The sequence below is a fragment of the Nerophis lumbriciformis genome, linkage group LG34 (genome assembly GCF_033978685.3).
Source record: "Nerophis lumbriciformis linkage group LG34, RoL_Nlum_v2.1, whole genome shotgun sequence".
Taxonomy (NCBI): Eukaryota; Metazoa; Chordata; class Actinopteri; order Syngnathiformes; family Syngnathidae; genus Nerophis; species Nerophis lumbriciformis.
The window spans coordinates 14,140,144-14,158,396 of NC_084581.2; the positions used below are offsets into that span (position 1 = coordinate 14,140,144).

At 40.7% G+C, this 18,253-nt stretch overlaps 1 protein-coding gene across 14 annotated transcripts in view; it reads left to right on the forward strand.

Annotated features, from left to right (window-relative positions):
• The window catches only part of afdna (afadin, adherens junction formation factor a), a 112,414-nt gene that overhangs the window by 43,368 nt on the left and 50,793 nt on the right, over positions 1-18,253 (forward strand). For 10 of the 14 annotated variants that reach the window (XM_061929226.2, XM_061929215.2, XM_061929222.2 and 7 more), the window contains exons 2-12: positions 4,634-4,829; positions 5,074-5,186; positions 8,487-8,644; positions 8,723-8,883; positions 9,768-9,925; positions 11,427-11,511; positions 11,633-11,779; positions 12,619-12,663; positions 13,539-13,633; positions 13,717-13,967; positions 15,635-15,704. In XM_061929226.2, coding sequence (XP_061785210.1) covers positions 4,634-4,829; positions 5,074-5,186; positions 8,487-8,644; positions 8,723-8,883; positions 9,768-9,925; positions 11,427-11,511; positions 11,633-11,779; positions 12,619-12,663; positions 13,539-13,633; positions 13,717-13,967; positions 15,635-15,704 — 1,479 coding nt within the window. The remainder of the gene's footprint in view (positions 1-4,633; positions 4,830-5,073; positions 5,187-8,486; positions 8,645-8,722; positions 8,884-9,767; positions 9,926-11,426; positions 11,512-11,632; positions 11,780-12,618; positions 12,664-13,538; positions 13,634-13,716; positions 13,968-15,634; positions 15,705-18,253) is intronic. The other 4 variants (XM_061929217.2, XM_061929216.2, XM_061929220.2 and 1 more) reach the window with 4 other exon arrangements.

Consider the following 18,253-nt stretch of genomic DNA (forward strand, 5'->3'; position numbering starts at 1 on the left):
AGCAGTTCATCCTCCGTTCGTATATTCAGCTTCAAAAATATATGCTTGTGAGTTCTCATTTGTCCAAAAATAGTAGTCTTCTTGTCTGTTACCAAGTGTGTCATGATTACAACGCTCGCGTGTTTGTTTGCGGAAGTAGGAACACACAGTAGATGCTGGAAGTCGGATGTGCCCTGCTATTGAAACGGAAATAAATGCGCCAGAGAAGGAAGTCCTGCTATTGATTAAAATGACCAAAATACGGTTAATATTGTACACCAGCGCCACCCGCGACCCCAAAGGGAATAAGCGGTAGGAAATGGATGGATGGGATGTCTGTTACTACATTATTGATAGACTTGCAGTGTTTATATAAAACGTTACTGGAGTATTTAAAAATTGTTTTAGAGGGCTTTGAACGCTACAACAGTGGCTCCTATTAGCCGCATCTTGAAAGTTTTTTTTAATAATCTAAAACCAATGTCTCAAGCTTGGTTGGCACACATCTGAGTTATGATAATCACATTCACACCTGACCAAAAGAACCGTACTCGCAGAGCAAACACCAGAGTTTATTTTAAGTGCGAGCACGTCCTTAATGTGCTGTAAACAAAGATCCTTCTCAGTAGCTGCTGCAATGCTAACATTGTGTTACTGTTTTAGCTTGTTTAGGAACCAAGGATGGTTAATTGAAATTAAAACGACACATGACTACTTGCATCCCTCTAAACATCTTTTTTCAACACAATGGTCTCAGACATTGCAGATGTGCGCCGTCTGAGCACTTAAAGGATGTTTGGCAGGCTCTGCTTTTCCTTCCTCAACACCTGATAACGTGCATGCACGTGCACCCATTGAGGCTTTGCTTAATGGTAGAAAAAGGGTGACTTCAGATTCATGTGGTCTACTAAAAACACTTCATGCAATTAGGTAACACAGCATGGTGCAGATTGTATTCCTCTACAACCACAGCTTTATTTGTGTTGCGTCACACACGTGCACATAGACAGACACATACACTCACACACAGACCTAGGCAAGAGTGAAAGTTGTAACGAGAGAGAGCGCTTTCACACAGACGTGACCTTTGACTCAGAAGGGTGAGTCACGACCAAAAGATTTGGACGTTATCCTCACCCCGCTCACCTCTATGGAGTCACATGTCCTAATATGGGCTTACTATTGCTCCTGTGGATTGTTACGTTGAAGTGATTTCATTTGAGTCGGAGCATTGTTTCATAAGGAGAAGTGAAGTGAAGTACCAAACAGAAGCTGGTGTCATTGAGTCCAGTTATTTTCTTTTATTGTCAAAAAACTTACACTTTTTTTGTGATGTGCCAGAACTCCATGTTTAAATGTTTTCTATGTTCTACTCTATTTTTATAATGTTTTCTTAGCCTTTTTTGCAAGGCAGGTGCTCCGAAAATAAAGTTTACTTATTGAGAGTATTTCCATTTTCCCTCTTAAGCTTTTCTACACAGTTGGCCTACATTCACGTGTGACATGCATAGTCTCGCAGGTTTTGTCGCAGGTGTCACTCACGTATTCGCCGCATTGTGTGCGTGCGTGCGTGCGTGCGTGTGTGTGTGTGTTACAATGATTGCAGACTCCCGTCTGTACTGTCATGTGATGAGTTCGATGTGTCCCGTCACCTGTGTGCCGCAGAAATTAAAAAGCTCTTTACAGGATTACTGGAGTGAAAGCACATGGAAGGATAAACGCAAATCAACTTGTTTACTTTCAGTCGCAACACAATTTGGGAGACAGACAAGATTCAGAGTTGCAAAGAAGCTAAATAAAAGCCACCACTAACCTTGATAAACACGTACCTCTGTCATGTTCTGGACTTAAGTGGAACACCACTGAAACGTGTGTACAAATTGTGGATTTCAATTGCAAGCACTTGAAATTACACACTGTATGTCCACTATAACTTGTCCGTAACAATAGAACAGACGAGTGGTGGATGCTGAGAGGGCATTAAAAAAAGATTCTAGTATGGAAGTAATCACACAGGATTGGACCGTTGCCATGGTCATGGGAGTGTCAGAGCGAACTTTGACCCAGAACTCCAAGCTCGTTTGGGTGTGTACTGTAAATATGGACGGGTAGGGCCGACACGATGGACATCCTGTCATTGAACACAGCCATGGCGGCAGCCCAAATGGCGGCTATGGTGGCCGAAAATGGGCCAGTGTTAATTAGACGCAGTGTTGTCTTTGTTTCTGAGTCCGAGTGGACGAATGTCTCCACAGTAACAGTCGCCAATGGTTACACAAGCTTGAAAACGGCAAACCTCCATGACCCACATTCCATTAGTAAATCACAACACACACACTAACACAGTCCCGACCCCACCCTTGCTATCAAAACTGTGCTCAGTGTTTCCACTCCGCTCGATTTTGTGACATGCTGGGAGGCGTGAGAAGGAAAAATAAGGAGTGTGGTTTACATAAGTGTAAATATGGTTGTTTTTACAAATTATTTTAGGCCTGCTAGATCTACCTGTTGGCACCAATAAACCTCAACCCCCACCTCAGCAGACATCCTTATGGCCTGAACGAGAAGAGGGTTCTCTCTGTGTTTGTCTTTGATTAATCAAGAAGAAGGACATAACTGTTAGTTAATGTAATGTGTTGTCCATGTAGTTTATCTTTAGCAGAGGGCTCTGTTTATGTCCTGGTTGAGGTATCATTGAATATTTTTCGCTGGTAAGAACGCTGGGTCATTGTATTAAAAAAAAGAAAAATAATATACAAGCGCCTGCAAGCGTGTGTTTGATTATGAGTGCGCTTGATACCTCTCACGTGTTACTTACGACACCGTGGTGCTGACAGTGCAGGTCAATGAATGACAGAACACACACACAGTACAGTACAGTACAGTGGTTGGCCTGGAGCCAGATGTGCTTCTATTCATCAACGTATCTGCTTGCTCGATGTTTATACGCATTAAAGGTGACCTATTATGATTTTTTTTTCTATTTTTAAAACACTTCCTTTGGTCTACATAACATGTAATTATCATTGTTTGGTTAAAATTGTGGTTAATCCCAACAAGATCTTCACCACATCAAGGAACAATGCCCTTTAAACCAGGTTCATGTCATGAACAACGACCTGAAAAAAGCCACACTATTGGCTAAGACTTGGCTCTCTGTCTGGTCCCAAAAAAAATGATGATGATGGTTAAAATTGTGCATAGATTAAAGACATACAGTATAGAGGTGGACCAGGGGTTAATCCGTGTGCCTCACAATAAGAAGGTTCTGGGTTCGATCCCCAGGCTCGGAGTCTTTCTCTGTGGAGTTTGCATGTTCTCCCCGTGACTGAGTGGGTTCCCTCCGGGAACTCCAGCTTCCTCCCACCTCCAAAGACATGCGCCTGGGGATAGGTTGATTGGCAACACTTAATTGGCCCTAGTGTGTGAATGTTGTCCGTCTATCTGTGTTGGCCCTGTGATGAGGTGGCGACTTGGCCAGAGTGTACACCACATTCCACTTGAACGCAGCTGAAATAGGCTCCAGCAACCCCGAGAGGGACAAGCGGTAGAAAATGGATAGATGGATAGTTGTGAAGATGCAAATAAACCCCTCCTCAAGCCACCTCCTCACATTTAATGAACCTTCGTACCCACCCATATTTGTAGTTTGAGAGAAGCCTCCCGGAGAGTAAGTGTAAAATATCTTATTCCAAATATATTTAACTTTTGAGCTGCAACATAAATGGCAACAGCGACAGATTTTAGCATCCAACCATATATGTACAAGCCAAAGTCAGACCTGAAGCAAAAAGGAACCAAAGAAGAAACTTCAGTAAAAAGTCTAAGCTCAAATGAGCGCACATCAATGGTTCGTATTATTTCTGTCTCCCCATTAATCTCTTTCTTGAAAGTAGTTTTTAGGAAAATCATTCTTTATAGTCCCAGAAGGTAGGAAAGTTGTTGTCCTACATTAGAAGGCTAATAAGCTACAAGCTACAGTAAAAATGGAGCCAACATTGCTAACGTATCATTCAAAAATTGTTTTATATAGTTTATATTGCCGCAGGTTTGTGAAGCAGGAATTTTCAAAGAGGTTGGCGCACACGAAGGGATACTTCTTTCCATTTGAAGGCACATTGCCGCGAAACTAAATAGATAGCCTTGCACTTTTTAGTTCTTCAGATGAGACTGGAGGTGTGTGTGGTGCCCTGTGTTGGTTAATACAACAAATAACCTAGCATTTTCTTTTTTAGGGTCATACTTTGGCTATGTTGTTGTGCGAACTACAAACATGTTGTACATAAATTAAAAATGGTGGATTCGTGCAAATATCTTTGGGTACATTTTTTCTATCAATTTTCTACCAAATGTTGATAATCCGCTGATAAGGTTGTATAAAACCCAGACTGCTCGTTTGGCAGAAGTATGAAGGAAGACAAAATTATTTTATAAATATCAATGCAATGCCGGTTTGATTTCAAATTTTTGGGGGCTTATGCAGACTCCAGATATACAAAAGCAGGCACCAATAGGAAAAAAAATGGTTTTGCATAATAGGTTCCCTTTAACTGTTTTCTGTTGTTTTGGCATGAACGCAAAAAGGACTATTGCCACAGTTGCACACTTAGTGTAACCATAATGAAATATTTATGTTTTGTCGTCTTGTCTGCAGGACCTGGAGTTCCATGGCGTGATGCGTTTCTACTTCCAAGATCGTGTGGCTGGCAACTTTGCCACCAAGTGCATCAGAGTGTCCAGCACCGCAACCACGCAGGATGTCATCGAAACGTTAGCGGAAAAGTTTAGGCCGGACATGAGGATGCTTTCATCCCCAAGATACTCCCTGTACGAGGTCCACGTCAGCGGTGGTAAGTTTATTTTTAATTTTTATGTCAGCTTTTTCAAAAGTGCTATAATGACCAATTAGTGATTAATGATTTGGCAATTAGTGATTAATGATTTGGCTCTCTGATGAACTTTATGTGTTTTGTGTGTGTGTGTGTGTGTGTGTGTGTGTGTGGGTGTGGGTGTGGGTGTGGGTGTGTGTCTGTCTGTCTGTCTGTCTGTCTGTCTGTCTGTCTGTGTGTGGGTGTGTGTGTGTGTGTGTGTTAGAAGAGCGCCAGCTGGACCTAGACGAGAAGCCTCTTGTTGTTCAGCTCAACTGGAATAAAGACGACAGAGAAGGACGCTTTGTCCTAAAGAATGAGAACGACATCCTGCCTAAGGTCAGCGGCTCGGCCTGTAAACCGAACCACACTTTATAACAATCACTTGACGCTCGTCCATCAAACACCACATCCTCCCCCAAAACCTCAAATTTTGACTTCAGAAGAGTATTTAAAATCTTCATGCAGGCCATGAAAAGTAGTGCATCTGAGACCCAAAATGATTAAAGGATTCCCTGCACGGAATCTGCCTGTAGAGTCTTAATTCTAAAAGAACATACAGTCTTCACAAAGACTGAGTCACCAATAAGGCCGCTCAATTAATTGGATTTTAATCACAATTACAATTTTGACAGCCACTATTAAATAAGGGTGATCGTCAGAGGTATTAACATTTAAAAAGAAGGCTTAGCTACATATCAAATCAAAAGTGTCACAGCCCATGGTGGCAGAAAAGCAGCTGTGGCTCTTTTTCAAGCCCGATGCCACGTCAGAGGCTATTATTTACAAACTTTTCCTGGGATGCAGCAGCCAGTCGTCTCAATTCACTTCTGATCTTCTTATCTCCTTGTAGTCTAACTAGCACGACTAACTGCTTGGCGAAATTAAATTGCGTCTTAAAGGAATCTTTGACGTGAGTTTCACTAAACAACACTATTTTTTTAATTTGTCAAAAAATATACATTTTCATACCACAAATTATCAACTGCATAATTAGGTAAAGCAGGGGTGTCCAATTGAGGACATGCCGGAACACCCACATAGCTGGGGTTTTTTTTCTCATAAAAAAACTAAATAGATAGAGCTAAATGCATCATACAAAATGAAAAAGCTGAGATCTTTAAGTTGTCATCTTATGATTGTTTTTCTACATTTAAAACACTTCCTTGTGGTAGTGGTTCTTTGGCCAAACTTTTGCATGGATTAAGTTTTACAGACCATCTTCAAGCCGCTTTCTGACTGTCTCTTCAGGAACGTGCCATTTTGTGGGCAGTCTTATTTACATGCCCCCACTTTGACTGTGTCTTCTCCCCGTGAGCCATGTTGTAGTTTTTAGCGCTTCCTTATGGGGTCTACTGGCAGATATAAGTTAGCGCTATACGCTACTTTATATTAGAAATGGCAACAGCAAAAGATGCATGAGCATAAACAAGCCAGTCTTCCCCGCAACAAGCAGATATCAAAAAAGAAGGAACTTGGTAACTACAGCGTCGCACTACCATGACGGACTTGGACAAAGCTCTTTTGGAAAAACTTTACCATATATGGAAATGTCCGCTGACGTCACCTATAGGAAAATCGCCACAAATGAGAAAAACGTCACAAAGGTTCCAAATTCTAAACCGCTCGTTTGGAGGAAGTATGAAGGAAGACAAAATTGTTTTATAAATATTAACGCTATGCCTCCATGGTTTGATTATAAATTTTCGGGACGTATGTACATCCCAAATACACAAAAACATGGTACTAATGGGTAAGAAAAGTTGGTTTTGCATATTAGGTCCCCTTTGATACTAATATGAACAACATGTGTCTTTAAATATACTATATTTTTATAAGTTTTAACTATTTTATTACAAATTACATGATAAATGTCATGTTCACACACAATTATGTTGCAAACTTTTAGCAAAACAATTCCTCAAACCAAATCATATAAAAGGCGAGTTGAATGAAAACTTAGGCGCTACAATATACAATCTATTTTTTAAAGAGTTGAAATAATTTACCAGTTTGACCTTTAGGGAGCGCTAGCTCACTGTAATAGTCAAAGTATGGCCAACTAAACAACAGGCAACTGCTTGCAAGGACATGTGCGGCTGTGCCCGGATGAATGCAGTTGTTGTCATTTTGACATTAGTTTTTCTGACGAAATAAACCAAAATAATACGTCTATATGTAGTTCTAAACATACTCCAGCTCATAAACTTACAATAAAACATGCTTTTATTTTGTGGAAGTATAATTTTGAGGCCGTATTTGACGCACTCTGCTGCTACATTCTTGCTGTGTTTTTCTTGAACAGCAGGCACTCTAACACTCACCTGGTGGCGCAATAAAAGTAAAACAAAGACACAGAACGACCAAAATCTTTATTAGCAATCACAAATAAATTTTGACTTGTGTGAAGTATGTCAACTGTAGTGGCTGCCTCCAATGTATTTGTAATCACTGTATGTATCACTCATGTATTATTCTAACTGATCTTTCTTTTTTCTAACATGCTTACTCAGATATGGTAACACTGGCAATCAGTAGAGAATATGGAGTGATTTTTGGTCCAGATCATATTTTACTTTATTCATCATTGACATATTTCTTGCCACTTAATGTTGTATATTTTTAATGCGATTTCCAGTTCATTTTCTCATCTATTATTACACCCAAAATTTGGTTTATGTTACTCTTTCAATGTCTGTCTATTTGTATTTGTTTGACTTTCTCTCCTACTGTTACATAATTGCATTATTTTAATAATAAATAATAATATTGGATTACATTTTATATAGCGCTTTTCTATCGACTAGACATTCAAAGCACTCACAGAGAAGTGAGAACCCATTATTCATTCACTCCACATTCACACGTTGTGGTAGTAAGCTACATTTGTAGCCACAGCTGCCCTGGGGTAGATTGACGGAAGCGTGGCTGCCATTTTGCGCCTACGGCCCCTCTGACCACCACCAGACATTCACACATCAGTGTGAGCGGCACTGGGAGCAAGGGTGAAGTGTCTTGCCCAAGGACACAACGGCAGTGACTTGGATGTCAAAGGCGGGAATCGAACCTAGAACCCTCAAGTTGTTGGCACGGCCACTCAAGATTCAAAGATAGTCTTTAAATTTTCTTTTTTTTCTTTTATCATTTGTATTAGCTTCTGTGTTTTGTCTCCTGAACAAAACACTGACGTCGGGTCGTGTGTTGACCTCGCACAAAATGCTGTAATCGATGGCACCTTCACTTCCCATACTTGTCTTATTTCCGAGTTGTGTGGAAAACGCTCTAAAAGCTTTCCATAATTCTCGCGGGTGGAACAGCCCCATGCTGCACAACAGGGCCTTTATACACGTTGAAAAACAAAGAAGCGCCGCAAACCCATAGCATAAACTCAAAGTTAGTTGCAGTCATAGCGCCCTGTAATCACATGAGGGCCTTTTGACCAATCATTGAGGAGATCGCCTGAAACTGAGTTGGCCATATTATCTTTATACATGACTGGTAATTGTGCTTTCGTTGCACTAGAATTTACGAGGAGTACCTTGTAGTTTTTTACAGCCATGCATTCCATATCCAGCTATCTTTGTAAATGCAGAATCATTCAATAATATCATAGCCTTTTTTTTCATCTTTGACCTAAAGAAGAGTCAGAGCAATGGGCCTGAGAAAGAGAAGGACGGTGTGATCCAGAACTTCAAGAGGACGCTGTCCAAGAAGGAGAAGAAAAAGGAGAAAAAGAGGGACAAGGAGTTTGCCCGGATAACCGATGGAGATGAACTGATGCTCAATCGGGAGGACGGGTAAGAGAATCTTCCAGGAGAAAGGGTGAAAAGTTCATATTCCTTTACCTTTGTTCTTGTATGTATGTGTCTTTCAAGGGAAAACAGTCGGCTGGCGGCAGAGGTCTACAAGGACATGCCTGAGACCAGTTTCACCAGGACCATCTCTAACCCGGAGGTGGTGATGAAGAGGAGACGCCAGCAGAAACTGGAGAAGCGCATGCAGGAGTTCATGAGCAGCGACGGGCGGCCCGACTCAGGTACAGACGACCAACTGTTTGTTAGATTTTATTCGAGGCTTCTTCATTTTCATGTTTGATGTAAAACAATGGCTGACATTGTAACACATGATGGCAAGTAGTGTTGTTAAGAGCTTCCATGCGAAGGTGAAACATTACGGTAAACTGCCTCTTTAGCCTTGCCATCAAAATGTTGCACATTATTTTCACACATTTCACGAGCCATAAAGTCCCTCTTCATTTTTTTTTATTAGGAGATAATGTACCGTATTTTTCGGAGTATAAGTCGCTCCGGAGTATAAGTCGCACCAGCCGAAAATGCATAATAAAGAAGGAAAAAAACATATATAAGTCGCATTTTTGGGGGAAATTTATTTGATAAAACCCAACACTAAGAATATACATTTGAAAGGCAATTTAAAATAAATAAAGAATAGTGAACAACAGGCTGAATAAGTGCACGTTATATGACGCATAAATAACCAACTGAGAACGTGTCTGATATGTTAACGTAACATATTATGGTAAGAGTCATTCAAATAACTATAACATATAGAACATGCTGTACGTTTACCAAACAATCTGTCACTCCTAATCGCTAAATCCGATGACATCTTATACGTCTAGTCTCTTACGTGAATGAGCTAAATAATATTATTTGATATTTTACGGTAATGTGTTAATAATTTCACACATAAGTCGCTCCTGAGTATAAGTTGCACCACCGGCCAAACTAGGAAAAAAACTGCGACTTATAGTCTGAAAAATACGGTAGTTTTGATTTGGAATCCTCTTCCGCACCCACGGTAGCCCCACAGCTGTACTAAAGCTGTAATAAATGGGATAAATGTACACATAAGTTTTTGCCCTCTTTGAATAATTTGTGTTTTGTGTTTCTTGCAAAGGCGGAACACTGCGGATCTATGCCGACAGCCTGAAGCCCAACATTCCGTACAAGACCATCTTGCTCTCCACGAGGGACACGGCTGATTTTGCTGTGGTGGAAGCGCTGGAAAAGTATGGGCTGGAGAAGGAGAACCCCAGAGAGTACTGCATTGCCCGGGTAACTTTGTGTACTCCTTAGGATTTGAACGTATTAGTTCAATACGTTTTTGAGGAATGAGGCATTTTTTGTGACTGCTGTGACCTAAAATGTCTGATTTGGCAACAGATAGCTTACGAAGTTGTCGCAAAAGTCACGATTTGGGGATTTTATGAACTTTTTAGCAATGTTTTAAGTGTTCCTTGTAACCACAACCCCAAAAAGCATAGGATTTCAACAAACCTTAACTAAAAATAATAATTTGCATAATAAACTAAAGTACAGAGCACATGTTAAACATTGACAGCATTTTATTAGTCCCTTCAGGATTAATTGAGTTTGCGTTAATCAAAACTATTGGATTGTCTGATTAATGTGAAGTCCCTACTATCACCTTTCTCAGAGGCAAGAGAGCAGTCAAAGTCACATGTCTCACATTCAGACCTCACGAGGCTAGCACATTGTGCTACATGACACAAAATAAAGCCCCCCCGGAGCAATGCAAGTGAATTGCTTTCATACTGAGTGCTCTGGCAGATGCTGAGTGTTGGCTGTCCTCCCCACAGCCAATAATACACAAACACTTTGTTGATCATTGTAATTTGCTGATGAAACGACGGCACAGGAAAAGTCCATTAGGTTAGTGAGCATGAGAGACGCGCCGTGGCACAGTACCGTATTTTTCGGAGTATAAGTCGCACCGGAGTATACGTCGCACCGGAGTATACGTCGCACCGGCCGAAAATGCATAATAAAGAAGGAAAAAAACATATATAAGTCGCACTGGAGTATAAGTCGCATTTTTTGGGGAAATTTATTTGATAAAACCCTACTGCAAGAATAGACATTTGAAAGGCAATTTAGAATAAATAAAGAATAGCGAACAACAGGCTGAATAAGTGTACGTTATATGACGCATAAATAACCAACTGAGAACGTGCCTGGTATGTTAACGTAACAGATTATGGTAAGAGTCATTCAAATAACTATAACATATAGAACATGCTGTACGTTTACCAAACAATCTGTCACTCCTAATCGCTAAATCCGAGGAAATCTTATATGTCTAGTCTCTTACGTGAATGAGCTAAATAATATTATTTGATATTTTACGGTAATGTGTTAAAAATTTCACACAAGTCGCTCCTGAGTATAAGTCGCACCCCCGCCAATCTGCGACTTATAGTCCGAAAAATACGGTAGCTTAGCAGCGCAGACTGGAGGGGGAGTGGTGCATGAACTGAACACGATGGCAAGATGGAGGATTCTGAATATCTGTTCAGAAAAGCAACAGAGCTACAATATTTATGAAGGTTGACAACATCAGAATTTTGTCCACAGCTGCAGTAGTGCTACACTGTTCTTTTTTCTTCTTTGCTCATGCATATGAAAGCTCTTGTGCGAATATACAATATTAGAATGTCTGCTGGTGACGAAACTGGATCTTTTTATAGAACTGAACTATGGTCAGGTAGGCTACAAATTCCCATTTTCTAACTGTTGGATTTGTGTGTTGTTGCAGCAAGACGACAAGTCAGGCAAAGAGATGATTTTGGATGATGGCGAGTGTCCGCTACAGACCTTCAGAGACTGGCCTGCTGACAGAGGTATAACTTTAATTGGACCTTCTTCTCTCACCTTTTTCCTTTGCTTACACTGCCCCCTTCTGCTGCCGGCTACCATCGAGGCCCAAAAAGCGCCATTTGAACGACATCCTCTTGAGTGCAGGAGCACTCGTGTTCCAGCTGAAGAAGAGGCCGCCTGACTACCAGGGGAGAAAGCCGAGGAAAGTGGATGACAAGGCCTTGCGAGGGAAGGACGGGCCAGGCTCCTTGCCGCCTGAGAAACTGCCTTACCTGGTGGAGCTGAGCCCAGGTAGACCCACGCATAATCAATGCAATCATGCACACTTAATTAATGGATTTATTTTGATACACACATCATCTGTAAATAAACAAACAAGGCTGTAGTGACAGGTAGTGACCAACAGGTGTCAGTGTTATCCATTCAAACAAGAAAAGTAGGGTTAAAGAGCGGTGAAGTTAAATAACATGTTTAAGAGTCCAGATGTTGTTGCTGCTCTAGCTTGGCAGACATCAATCACACTTTTGATACACTTAAATGAAGTTCAAACAGCTGTTTTTCTTCCAATTGATTTGATGCACGTTAACCTTCCCTGTAATTTTATACGTTTTAGCCCAAATGTGAGGATGTTGAATCAGCGGTGAATAGTTAACAAAATACTAATCTGAGCCATGAGGCAGTTTTAGGGGCTTAGACCGCACTTCTTGGTGGTCACACAGTCAAAGCTCCTGGAGCGTGCGCATAAAGACATATAGACAAAATTACAATAGACAATACTTGCTTGATGTGACCGTACAACCTGGGTCTTAACAAGCTTGTTTTGCTTCTGACCCCGCCTTCCCCCTCCCTGCCTGACTTGCACTAACACTATTAACCTCCAAAGGGAGACAATACTAACGAGTCATCCTCTGTCAGGGTTCACGTCTGCTGCAAAGTGCACTTAATTGGTTTACAAGGTTATGCTGCAATTTCACCCTCTGCAATTTCTATCTGTTTTCTTTCCCACTTTCTCATGGCATGGTGTGTGTGTGCGTGGGCGTGTGCGTGCGTGTCTTTGCGTGTGTGTTTGTGGGTGGGGCGTCCTTTGTGCATGTCTTCTACTTCCTGTGCCTGCCTGCCTGCCTGCATAGGGCGAGGGAATCACTATGCCTACTTCTCCTATCGGCATCACAAAGGTAAAAAAAAAAAAAAAAAAACACACATCACACACCTGTGTGCCAGATATTTTTGTAGTAATATTTCTGCTTACACATAAAATATACACATTATAGTTTTGGATCTCATTATTGTGTGGTTTTTAAGCATTATGAAGTAATAACATATTAACATGTAAAGAATGTGTGTCGCTGCTTGACACTTTCTATTGGATTATTTTTAGAAACAGCATACTGGTAAATGAATGGGTATCAGAAAAACCTCAGTTTTTTTCCTCCTAAAGAAGCCAATATCTTCCCTTTCTACTCTGTGTACTAATGTGCTTTTCTGCAATGACTAAACTTTGTTTTACTATGAATCAATAATAGCTTACACTAGTTCCTCCAACCACTATTCAATTGAACTATAGTGCATCACATTCACCATCCTAATTGTTTTTTGAAAGTTAGAAAATAGAACAGTAAATACCATAGTTACACATTGCACAGTAACATTGCACACAGTAACTCACACAAACTTAAATCATATGGATGGATGGATGAAAAGCCAAAACACATATTATAAAAGTACCTACTTGTGCACAAGGCTTGACAGCAGGTGTGTCCAAACTTTTTCCATACATACTTTGAAAGGGTTTGTGCATTACAAATGCTTAAACCAATGTAGTTTAATATGCAATTAATAAGCAATATGAACAAAACATCTAAGCTTTGTGTTAAAAGAGACAAAGCAAATTAGTGTAATTCTTAATTAATAATTGTATTTTAGGAATATACAAATGAGCTGTGGCCTAGAAATGGCCACTGGTACATTTTACCACTGTCTTTAATTTAAGTGCCGCCCTGCCTTGTGCTAAATATGACTGGCCTGTTGTGTGTTTGTGTGCTTTTTGCAGATGGCTCTGACTCACGGGACAAACCAAAGCTGTACCGCCTTCAGCACAGCATCACTGAGGTGGGCTCCGACTGCACAGACGACGGAGCCATCCAGGTAGAAGATGTTCATATGTCAGACTGGACTATGTTGTTTTAATTTTAAGTTCTGATGGGCCTGCTGTCTGATTCCACCTCCAGCTGCTCGGGCCAGGCATCCTCCCTCACCACTGCAATCTGACGCACAGCGAGGGCATGGTGACAGTGACGCCGCACGGCCCCGATGCCGACATGTTCGTGGACAGCCAGCGCATCTCCGAGACAACCATGCTGCGCTCAGGCGCCACGCTGCAGTTTGGCTTATCGCACGTCTTCAAGTTTGTGGACCCGCTGTATGACCAGGGAGGGAAGAGAGAGCCGGCGTCCATGATGAGGAGCAGACACAAGTCTGGGTAGGGGACTCATTTTTGCTGCTCATGATGTGAAAGTCAGCTCCACCCCCTTGCTCCTTAGCAGACATCTGCGAGGGGAGGAAAAAGACCAGGGTGGTGTTTGCAGATGAAGGGATGATGAGGTTTGGAGTTGGTAGCACTGGCGGGAGATGAAAAGGAGGCATTTTGGAGGGGGAGTTTGAAGAGGGAGGGCTTGGAGGGATCAGTGAAATGAGAGGAGAGCAAGAGCGGAGGTCGGGCGACGGCAGGCAGGCTGCTCTCTAATCTAATCAACGTGGTGCAGGGTGTGGCCACCTCCTCAGCCTCCGTTCACACGCTCACAAAAAGACGCAGACAGCAAGCGCGTCTGATAAGAAGAGCAGCACAAGGATGAAGGAGCAACACAAATTTAAAATTGATTTGAAAGAACTCACAGAAGTTACTCACTGCTGCATGCATTCGTGGTAAAGTTGCTAAACTCTCTTTTCTTTTCATTACCTCCACCAAGGAGATTTTATTTGTTGTGAGTTTTAGCGGGATTATGCAGACAGCTTTTGCCAAGTCGATGCTTTCAAATGAAACAAGGGTTACCTGCTAGACTAATTTACTGACTCAGTTGTTTCATACATTCTTGCAGTCAGGTGACTTTAATTAGATTCACCCTGAAAGCAACAAAAGTGATCGTGTGTGTGCTCCATTTGGAATGCTGCAAAACTTAAAGAGTTCTGTTGCAAATGACAGACATAGAGAGTTTACATAAATATCCGCACTTGACTGGGAGTATTTTTTGATTGGATTTTCTCTTTTAAGGCATTGATTGACGTGTAAGCATTATTCAGAGCTCATATGTACGTCTAACTGTATGGTAACAAGTGTCTCTTTTCCTCGCTATGTTATTTGTGTAAGTGAGTGGTTGCACAACTGGGTTTGTCAGTGAGACCAGTTTTCTTTTCCTCGCAAACGCCACTGGAAAGTTTCACTGTAACATTTAGATTTTTGCTGCTTTTGACAGCTGGAAGTGATGTTTGGCTGCATAACCTTAAAAGTTCCACGCCAAGCGCAATGTGATATTCTTCCTGGTGCACACAATTCCTCGAACGTCATATTTTGCTGCTGGACTTTCTCCCCCTGTCCGACATGCGGATTGAGTCAAGCTTGTGTCATTCAAAGGTAAATTCTGTCAAGCTGTAATTGTGTCATTCCTCTTTGAAATGTTTAATGTTGGGAAGATGCAGGATTAGCTTGTGTTGATGCAATAAGAAACCAGCTGGCATCTTGTAGTGTGTAGTGTCACCTCACTTGCTCACCACAAATTTGTGGTTCAGCCAGGCTCCGTTCCAATTCTTTGCCTTGCCAGTTTATCGGAGCGAGAGACACATGGAAACATTTTGTCTGCACTACAAATCATTTAGCACTTTATTCTCGTGCCTCGTTTAGCCGGGATTGTCAGCGTTTAGTGGCATTGTGGCGTGCATTGTTTGCACCACACTTGGAATATTGCACAGGAATGGTGGTCTTACGCAGGCCGCAAGCAAAGTCCTCCCTGTTAATGACTCACAGCACAACTGCTTTGCATCTGTTTGTGTACCACGTGCATAGATCTGACTGCGTGTGCCTCTGGATTAAGTCTGAGCTCTTGTTGTCGCTAATGAAAGGTCTAAATTGCTGCATCTGTGTCTGTGCTGCAGCAGTGTTCCTGAAACCACCTTTGACCTCCAGGGAGACATCCACAGTGGGGCTGCTCTGCCCACAAGCAAGGTATCAAACACGTACACACAAGTTTGTATGTTCAGTGGAGCACCTAAAGCAGGGGTATCAAAACTGAAAGCCATTTTTGGCTTGCAGCTTTTACTGGCCCTAAAAAGTAAATTAATTAATTATTAATGAGATGCATTATTACACAGATTTGCGTTGTCAGGATTGCTTTTAGCATCTGTAATGCACAAAATGCATGTGTATATGCAGTTTTTGTGCTTGGCATACATATTTACTCTGGATTACGCTTGTGTGCTTTGCTGCTTCACAGGTACATGTATAATGGTTCCCGCGGGTCATTAAAAAGCATTACCGGTAAATGTCATTAAATAGATTTTGCAAAAAATTAAGGCCTTAAATGGCATTAAAAAGCTTTAAATAAAATGTCCAGATGCAGTTAAAACATTTCATACAATTGCAATTGGCAACAAAAAAAGACAAAAGAAACCACCCGACCCAGTTTTTCCAATCGGAAAAAAAAATGCACTTCTTGTGTTCATTCTAATTACAATGGTTAAAAATACTACAGTGATAAAAAATGTTTACTGTGTTTGAAATCGTTATTTGCATTATGTTATCATATATTATGGTTACATTAGTGTTCAATTTGGCCACAGTTAATGTAAACGTTACAACTACTAAACATTATCATTGTCAAATGCTAACAATTGTGGCTATATAGACAGTTGTATGCTTTTGACTATAGTAAATATAGTAACGATCGGTTGTAGGACATACACATTAAATTATTTTTAAGTAGCATTGAAAAGCATTAAATTAGATTTGTTGATACTTGCGGAAACCCTGTATATCGTTGTATTTCACTGTTTTCAGTTTTGATTTCAGTCGCTGAAACTTGGATTATGCTCCTACATCAGTGGGCCAGTGAACAATACGGCAGCTCATACGCTACCTCCAAACCTTCTTAGGGAGTGTGCACCTTAAAAAAAAATCCATTCTTGAGCTGCAGCGATGTGTACTGTAGAGTCTGTGATTGGTCAGCTTTTTTTTTTTTTTTACATTACAGTGGAACCTCTATTTACAAACGTATCTGTTTCTTGAACATGGTTCATAAATAAAAAAGATTGTATATTGAAGTAGGCCTTGGCAATGAGTCCTAAAAATAATATCTCAGATTTTTTTCACAAAAAATTCGAATTTCCGATTTTTCCGATTTTTGTCCCCAACTTTTTAAAGAAACCATTGAATACAAATGACAATAGAGATAATTCAAAACAATTTTTCTTTTATTTGGTCAAAAACTAGTATCATAGATTGAAATGACACCGCATACAACAAAACAACAAAGCAAACCACTCTTAGCAAAATTCTACTTTGTGTGATGTTGTTCTTTTTAGACCAGATATAAATCACACTTAATATGGAATAATTTTCAAAGAACTAAATTAAGAGCTTTCTCTGGGAAGCAATACTTCTGCCTAAATAAAATACTGTTAACAAAATATAGCATTGTATTGTGCACGCAAATAAACAATAATCTCCAACTTTGAGATCAATGAAGTGCAAACTTCTGTCTTGAGTAAAATACTTCAGTAACTAAAAATGTAGTGTTATATGTTGTATCCAAATAAATGATCAAATAAAACATTGAAAGGACTCTTAATTTGTTTCAATAATTCACACATCTTGGCGGTGTGCAGAGCGACTGCTTTAGTGATCGCTCTGTGCATTGTGCTTGTTTTTATCATACATGGTACTGTCATACATCCATCCATCATCCATGCCTTGTGTAAATAATTCCAACAAAATAAGCTGATTTTTAGCCTCGTAAACAGTTGCATTTCCCGCACTTGACTGGAGGCTGCGGTTTCAGATGCCGGAATAAGTTTGTTGTCTTTTTTTAAACAAACTTTGCAGCGTGCAGTTATTTGTTCCACGCCTCTTGCCGCAAAATCTAATTACTCACAACACTTTTCACAACACAAAATTTGTGTATTTTTTTTAAAAATTGTGTGCAACAAAAAACTCAAATATATTGATAAAATTGATGTATCGGCCAAGCCTACAGTATATTGAAGCAAATTTCTCCATGAGAAACAGTGTAAATATGAATAATGGTTTCCAGCCACTACTTAAATCCATATTTTAGGAAACGTTTGTACTCTCTGAACTAGGGCTGAAACGACGCGTCGACGTAGTCGACGTCATCGGTTACGTAAATACGTCGAGGACGTTTTTGTTCGTCGACGCGTCGCATATTTACGTCACACTACCGTCATGGCGGAGCGCAAAGCAGACGATGCGAGCGGTGCGAGCGAGGGGAAAAAAGCACGCCAAAAGTCGTCAAAAGTGTGGGAGTATTTCAATAAACGGCCTAAGAAGAAACGCTACTTTTACTCCGCTACTTTTATCTACATTCAGCTCGCTACTCGCTACTAATTTTTATCGATCTGTTAATGCACGCTTTGTTTGTTTTGGTCTGTCAGACAGACCTTCAAAGTGCTTGCCTTACTGGTGACGTTTCACTTCGTTCCACCAATCAGATGCAGTCACTGGTGACGTTGGACCAATCAAACAGAGCCAGGGGTCAC